Source organism: Python bivittatus, unplaced genomic scaffold (assembly GCF_059951505.1).
Source record: "Python bivittatus isolate LINGU-HERP-01145 unplaced genomic scaffold, Pbiv_v1 ctg000590_np1212, whole genome shotgun sequence".
Taxonomy (NCBI): domain Eukaryota; kingdom Metazoa; phylum Chordata; class Lepidosauria; order Squamata; family Pythonidae; genus Python; species Python bivittatus.
This window is the reverse complement of record NW_028277086.1, coordinates 1,123,890-1,132,026: the sequence shown is the minus strand read 5'-3', so window position 1 is coordinate 1,132,026 and position 8,137 is coordinate 1,123,890. Positions and strand designations below refer to the sequence as shown.

General features: G+C 48.3%; 1 protein-coding gene across 1 annotated transcript; it reads right to left on the bottom strand.

Annotated features, from left to right (window-relative positions):
* Positions 1-363: 363 nt before the first annotated feature.
* Positions 364-4,122, bottom strand: LOC112543227 (fucolectin-like). Its single transcript, XM_088148808.1, has 4 exons — positions 4,007-4,122; positions 2,957-3,051; positions 846-1,140; positions 364-580 (listed from the first exon to the last, which is right to left on the bottom strand). Exons 2-4 carry the CDS (start codon positions 3,048-3,050, stop codon positions 397-399), a joined length of 573 nt encoding a protein of 190 aa, XP_088004934.1. The 5' UTR covers position 3,051; positions 4,007-4,122; the 3' UTR covers positions 364-396.
* Between the last annotated feature and the right edge of the window lie 4,015 nt (positions 4,123-8,137).

The window sequence follows — 8,137 nt, the reverse complement described above, 5'->3', positions numbered from 1 at the left end:
CCCAGGGGGAAAGCAAAGGGGGCTTGCAAGGTCCGTGTGCCTCAAAAGGCGGTTGCTGCGTGAGGGAGTGACCGTGAGCCGAACCTGGAAGTTCAGGCAGCGCTTCCACCTCCTCGACCGTCTTTCTTTGATGAGGATCAAGTCGCAGATAGCTGATCCTCGTGTGCGTGTCTGGAAGCTGTTCCGCTCTCTGTGTGGACTCAGCCTAGCGCGGTCTCTGATGTAATCAATAAGGAGGAGGTCTTGACCTGAGACTGCGATCCCAAACAGGTCTTGGAGACTCAGACATGCCCTGACCTTTGTTGTTGCCCCCCTTTGCCTTTGTGTCGACAAACCAATCCCAGAAAGCAAAGAGTTGCTCAGAGGACGTTTATTGGAGGGTCATGATTGATTTAATCATCCTTGTCCCTGCCCTGCCTTCAGGATAGAGAGACACAGCTTGGTCCCATAGACCTCCACCTCGCACAGTGTCAGGTACTCTGGGCGACCAGGGATGCTGATGGTGACATAGCGTCCTATTTTCCCATGGCAGAAGATGGTGCTGATGGAGCCCAGACTGCCATCGGTGATCGTCCCACAGCTGTTGGAAGAAAAAAGGAGGACAGGTTACCATGGTTTGTAGTGGTTTGGAAAGACTGAATCAAAAGAGCAGTTAATGCAATCCTAAAAAGGATATTCCCAAATACAGGAACGCTCAAGTGATAAGCAATTTAGCCCCCCGCCCCATCCAAGCACTGCCCACCTCTGTGATGTCTTAGGTGCTACCAAATTGATGTCATTTCCTTGGCGACTTATGACTAGCAGCTTTCTGAAGGCATCAGTGGAATGGGGAAAGGAGAACTTACAGGGGATTGGCTTTTCCATGGTTCTGCACGAAGTCTCCCACGCGGATCTCCGCTCCCACCAGCCTTTCTCCACAGCAGTCCACACGGTTTCTCACCATCACGGCACTAATGGCATAGTGGCTACCAAGGTCCACGTACCACAGTGGGTCTGTTTCTAGCTGAGTGTGGGAGCAGGTATGATCGTTGTACCAATCCCCACCACAATTCCCATCCACAGCTTTTCCTGCCACTCCATTGAAATTATCTTGCAAGGTGGAAGACTGAAAGGCTGGACGCCCTCTGGCCAAGTTCTCAGCTAGAAAGAAGTTTGGGAGAAGAAATGCACGTCAATATTTGCCCTCTGTTGACCTTTCTTCTCCGAATGCTGCCACAAATTTCAGGAGGAAATGCAAAGTCCCCGGGACAACTTTCAACTCTCATGAAATCATGCCTGCTGGAGACAAGCTTGGAAAAGCGGAATGAATTCATGAATGAATGGATTGTAGGTGATCCTCTGCCCTCTCCTGGGCGCCCTGGCCAGGAAGTGGCTGACCAGAACGAGTGGAGGGAGGCAGTCTGGAGAGCTGCTCGTGAGAGGAAGAGGGTTTGGGACGTCTCCTAGCTTGGCCACTCTTCGTATTTGCTTTGTTTGCAAGAGAGCAAAAGGGTGGAAAGGGAAACGCCTGATCCATATCCTGCTTGTGAGGTAGGAATGTGGGGTACTCGGTATTGATATCAAGAAAGGCAACTTCCGGGGAGGAAACGGCAAACTGAAGACAACCGTGGTGGAATGAAGAACCGGTGAGCAGACTGGCTCTTCATAAAGACCTCTCCGGAGAAGGAGATGACTTGAGATCGCCCACAAGCGTGCCAGACTGTTGTTCCTCATCAGGAGAGTGCAAGACAACAGTCTCCAGCAGGTTAAGAGCTCTGGAAGGCGAGGGAATGGCCGTCTTCCTCAAACCACAGTTGGTGCCTTTGAAAGTTTGCATAATACTACCCTTTCTAATCGCTTTTGCAAATTGTTTGTTGACTGATTTTCAGTTATTAGGTGCCTTTTGACTGACATGTTTTACAGCACTGGGTGAGTTTCCTTCAATACTTAATCAAAGAAGTTTTAAATACAAGTTTAAGGACTTTAAAAAAAATTGGAGGGGTGAATAAAGAGTGAAACGTTGGACACTAGAGGGAACTAAAGATTCCAATTAAAGGAGAAGAACATCTAAATTTCACTTACTAATACAGAAGGGAGCAAAATACTTTAACATTGCATTTTTGAAGGATAGTTGTAAGCAATGGACCCTGAAGTTAATTTTAAGAGTTTCTGCCATTATAGATAGACTATGTTTAAAAGATGTTATGGAAGAGGAACAAGTTATACAGGACAAGACTGAGACTGACTTGAAAATGGATTTAAAACTGACAGGTTACAAGAATGATGTGGAAAATGATGCTACCGTGGCTATAGAAATGAAACCGGCTGATGTCTGAATAATTAAAAGGGATGTACAAATAACAAACCAAAAGAGTGACCTGGATAATTTTCCTGTATTGGATTCATGACAGAGATTTGTTGAAGCTTTGAAGAATTTTGTGAGAAGGGACAAAGAAAAAAGGAAAAGAAATCAAGTTCTAAGACATTATTTGAAGGGATTAAAGATCAATATTGTTCAAAGTAAAAGGAAGAAACATAAAGTTGGTTTCTTTGATAAAGGTTAAAATAGATATGTTCGTATCTCTGGTAACCCTTAATGGACTTGTGCTATCAGGAGTTTAAGGATTTGTTTATAGATCAGAGATGAGACATAGGAAAAAGAGATCATTTGTTATATTTTATGAGAAGGTAATAAATTACTAAAATTAATTATACTTGTAATGAAGGGGGAAGTCATTTCCTTATATATTTCTTTTCTTTTTCTTTACTACATTCTTATTTTTTCTTCCTTTTCTGCACTTTCTATTTTTTCTTTTTCTTTTTTTAAAATTTGTATTAGTTTTTATCTTTTTAATTGTAAGGTTTAATAAAATTACCATTAAAAAAAGATATCAAGGAAGGCAATAGCAGTCAGTGTTTGAGCTGACCGACTTCTTCAAAGGGAAGGCTTCAGCTCTCCCGCTTCCGCGGCGCTTACCAATGCCTCTCAGCTCCGGTCTGCAGCTCTGGGCCTCCCCGTGGCCTGCCAGGAGCCCCAGGGCAGGTAGCCACATCCAGACGACAAGCACCATCCTGCAAGGGGGCAAAGGAGAGGTAGTGAGAGGAGCGAGCAGTGCTGAGCCCCAGGCCTGGCGCTTGCTTAGCCGCTGGGCAGAAATCTCCAGGCCCCCCCTTGGGAAGCTGGCCCCCTTGCCAACGGGGTAACGGGGCTTCCACTGGGGAAAATGCCCGAGCACCAGGGAGGACCAGACTTTGGAAGGGGGGCATTCCGAGAAGAGAACCGGCAGACTCAACAAACGCAGTTGTGGTCAAGTGCAGAAGTGAACAAGAGAAGCCAAGCTGGGGAGAAGCCAGGATTCCCAGGTTCATCGAAGCACCTTTAGGGTAGCCGGTGGATTTTCTTTGTTTGTTTCTTTACCTTTATCTTATACGGCCGCCCATCTCGTACGACGACTCTAGGGGGCTCACAGCAATCCATAAGACATGGTTAAAAACAAAGGTACCCTTCCCCCCGGGCGCCAGACTGATCATCCTGGCAGCTCAACCCCCCCCAGACCATCGCTTGGGGAAGCACCAGGTCTTCACAGCCCTCCGGAAGGCTGAAAGGGCGAGGACTGAGCTTCCTGGCCTGACTGTGACGCACTTTTAGTCCAGTTTGGAAGAAGACTTGCAATGGTTTGCTTGAGGGTTGATTCCCTACGTGATCTGGCAATGGTGCCTTAAACGGGAGGGATCCTGGATCCAATTTGACTAGAATTCCTGGTCTCCTAGCTGCTAGTGCAGGGCCATAACCACTATATCACCTTGCTGTCTACCTACAATTGGGTCTAAACGTACACAGGCACACTCAGCACTCTTCAGTGTTGGGTGCTGGGCACACTCAGCACCCAGGTTTTGGGTGTCAGTTTCCAACCAGAAGAAAAGCATTTCGTAAAGATGCCCGTGAAGGTGGGGACCCACTGCTCAAAGGAGGGGAGGGGTGTGGTTCCGGTCCAGGCATTCACTCCAGAGCCTTTCGGTAACTCACCTTGAGTCGGTCACTTGGCCAAGCAGATGTGGGGTGAGCTTTCACAGCTGTGTGTCTTCAGACTCCTATTTCTCCAGAATGCTGAAATTCTTCTGCACTGGACGCTTTTAGCTTCCATTGTGGTGGGCAGCTCCTCCTTCAGAGAGCTCAGTCAACCAATGGAAAGATGCAGAGCCTGTGCTGGAGACCAGGGACCCAATCAAGACCAGTTTCAGCTTCCCCATAACTGGTTTCCTCCAGGATGTTGGCAGTGGAAGAGAGGGCATATTTACATCGTACAAGATTTCACTTCCTCCTTCCACATGTTAAGTAACTATCTTCTGGACAGGAACAGAATAGTCTTACGTGGCGGATGCCACCTGGCTTCAACATCACCGTTGTCTATAATCCAACAGCACTCTGAATTGTGCTTTTGCAAAACCCAACCCTGCTCACACATCCAAAGCCAACACAAGTGGGCAGCTGCAGTTGCCGGAGAGGAGCAGAATGCTTGCCCCCAACCTGGTGACTTGGTAGAAGAAAAGAAGAGAGTCCACTTGGGGAGACAAAATCACCTTCCACAATTGTTTCCACAATAGAGTTAGAAAAGAGCTTCCTGCCAATAGAAGTTGTTCAACAGTGAAGTGCCTCACCAAGGGAGACGTTGGCCTCCTGTTCGCTGATGGGTTCCCAAAGTAGCCAGAAAGCCATCTTTTGAAGGTGATGAACTGAGCAGGAGGTTGGCCGAGATGACCCCAAGGGAAGCCTTCCAAGGTTTCTATGGGCTTGTGAGTTTACGGATGGGGAGGAAGACTTGTTGGGAAAAGACCTCGGAGAATTGGGGTGGATGGGACCTGTGAGAAAGATGTGGCACTAACACAGGGTAACCAGAAAGGACAGCCCTGCTGCTTCAAGGCCTCACCCCATATTAGTCTTTAGGCAACAGAAGGGGAGGGGTTCCTGTTGCTTCAGGAAGGCGCCTCTAGCGGCTAGTCAAGAGACCTTGCAGAGGCGATATGAAGGGTCACCAAGCCCAACATCTAGGGAGTAGGAGAAACAAAAGGCTGAGCTTGGAAGCACTGCTTGTGTCTCATTGTACCTACTGACAGTTGACTTGCCCCATGTCCCAGAACCAGGTGGGTCACGTTCCAGGCCCACGCCATGCTAGGTCATGTTAAGAGATCGAGACGTCAGATCAGGGAAGGACAAGTGCTTTCTGGGGACATGAGCCTTCTGGTGTGTACTATATATGAACGTGTGGGTACCTGGACAAGTATAGTGCATTGTAAGAACTTCTCCCACCTCTGATCATCTGGGTTTTCCATTCAGTCCAGACTGGCCTGACTAGTGCCGACAAGACCTTCTTTAGGTGGTGCGATGACCATCTGTTGTCATATGTAAACCAGGTTTCCAGCCATAACGAGGGCGGTGCATCGTTGAGACGGCCCCTCTTGTAGAGGAGGCTCAGATCTCACTGTCATGAACAAGGGAAGGGGGTCTTTCATTTGGAGGACTCTTGATAGGTTTGGGGAGTCCATCCTTCCCTCCCAGGAGATGGGCAGGGAAATTGGAGATGCTGCTCAGCTGGCCGGCCCTTCTTAATCGCGCATTCCAATTGTCCTGAACAGCTGAGAGAGGGAGGGTGAGCAAGAGGCCAGACTGAGCCTTTGGGGAACCAGCAGCTGGCCCAAGGCAGCCTGAGGAGCCTCTGTGACTGCTGGCCTCCGTACTGACTTTCCTGCTCTGAATCCTGAAGACTCTTCAGACCCACCACAGTTGGTCACTTCCCCATCTCTGCTTCTTCGACTGCCAACACAAAGGGTCACCTGTGCTGGAGTACCTGTATGTGAGGGGGCCAGGCCATGGCAGCCCTAGCTGAGCTTTGCCCCTGCTTCGTACCCTCTGGTGGTGTAGCCAGTTCTCTGCTTGCGGAGCAGCAAAAGTTGGAGGCCAGGCATGCTGCAAGCTGAGAGGAGAGCCAGCCATCAAGGCAGCAGTGCCAAGGCTGGGGGGCCTGGGGGAGTCTGTCTTAGGGGTGTCACTGTAAAGACTGCAACTGGATTACAATCTTTGGAGGTTCTGAGGATCACCGCTGGGGATTTCAGGGACTGCAGGTGGCCCCTCATTTCACATCTCTGATGTCTGACTCCAAAGAGGGTCATCTATATATAGGGTCTTTAGTCAACGCAATGGGAGGGTCATCTAGGTTTCTGCTAGTCCCTGAGCAGTGTAGACCCCAAGGGCTTGGAGAGAGGAAGGGGCCCTAGGCACATTCTCTCTCTGTTTCTGAGCGAGTGACACTCCTGGGCGGGCCACGTAGCCTTGACATCCGGTCTTTGGTTGTTCAAGGAGGAATTCAGATGAAGAATTCGTGTCAAAGGAGCCTCTGGCCTTACAAAGCAGTGGAAGCCAGAGCTGTCCATCGGAGTTAAGCAGTGAGGGATTCAGAACAGATGAATGGAAGCACCTGCTGTGCAGGGTGACCTGTGAAATTTCTCTCCATAAGATGCAGTCTAGGCTGGCTTTCAAGCGGGAGGAAGCAAATTCAGCTGGAATAAGAGGGAGAAGGAGAGACCTATCAGCTGCGACCCAAACTCATTCCTAGTCATTCCACATTTTTTCCCCTTAATTCGAAGTGTGCCACTTGGGGTCAGTTTTATTTCTCAACAAAGAGAGGCTTTTGAACTAGTGTACTAATCCTGTCAACTTCCCTTCTGCCCTGAGTTTTACATCCAGGAAACTTTGCTTATCACCTTTCAGTTTGCTTGTGAAGCCATCACAAGTGGAATATTTTAAATGGAGCGGGAGGACAATTGCTTCAATTCTTTTTCTCAGGCCCTCCTATCCCTCATTTTGATGGTCTTTTAAGTTGCGCAAATTCTTCCTCACAGCCCTGCAGGGGGATCTCCAACCCCCTCTACCCAGGAGGGCACGTGTCACTGAAACAAGGCCGCGGGACGGGTATCTGCAGATGCAATAAGGGTGGAGAAGTGTTGTTGCTCTGCCATGCTTACCGCCACACGGCAGGCCTTAATAGTGGCTCTAACACATGTTTGGTTGAGTTCATCCCTCACTGAGCGCCAGCGACACTTTAGATGTCTCTTCCCTCCTTTCACTTCCCTCAATTCTTCCATGACTGGCAGGGAATGATGGGATCCATGAGAGGGGACAGGTCTCACAGGCACAACCTGATCCAAGGCCTTGGCAGCCCTCTTCTTCCAAGCCAATCTGACGTATCTTTAGAGTTACTTGTTCAAACCACATATTTACAAAGGGTTCATTTGGAATTTCCTGAAGCAATCCTTCCTTATTTTTAAAAACATATATTTGCAACCAAAACGTAATAGTGCTTAACCAAGCCTTTGTTTTCAAAGGTCATTGCCCAGTTTCCAGAGAAACATCCGGTCAGTATTTAATCAACGGATTATTTTACTCCAGTTTTCTACAGGCTTAAATATCTCCTTGGAGCAAGACGAGGGCTCTCCTTTCCTGTATTGCTGCCAAGACGCCTCCACGCACATGCCGATGAAATCAGGAGGAATCCAGCTCAGTGCAAGGAGACTTCATTCATTGCTTTACAGGTTGGAGAACACTGCATGCTGGGTCTGAGAAACGGCAGGAGGTACTTAAATAACAAAGAAATAAGGCAAAAAAGAGAGAGTAATACAAGGCGAGAAAGCGATATCCGGCTCTCTGCTCCTCAAACTGGCCAATCAAAACCCTTTGGCCACCACGAGATTCCTCCCCAACCTTGCACACAGGACGATGCCCACAGCCACCAGAAGTGACTGGATCCCAAAGAGCTCAGTGCAGAAACTCTGGGTCGCAGCTGATAGGTCTCTCCTTCTCCCTCTTATTCCAGCTGAATTTGCTTCCTCCCGCTTGAAAGCCAGCCTAGACTGCATCTTATGGAGAGAAATTTCACAGGTCACCCTGCACAGCAGGTGCTTCCATTCATCTGTTCTGAATCCCTCACTGCTTAACTCCGATGGACAGCTCTGGCTTCCACTGCTTTGTAAGGCCAGAGGCTCCTTGACACGAATTCTTCATCTGAATTCCTCCTTTTTTTTTTTTTTTATAAATTTTTTATTTTTTACAACAAACACAAACAAACAATAACATAAAAAGCATAAAAAAAACCATCTTCCATTT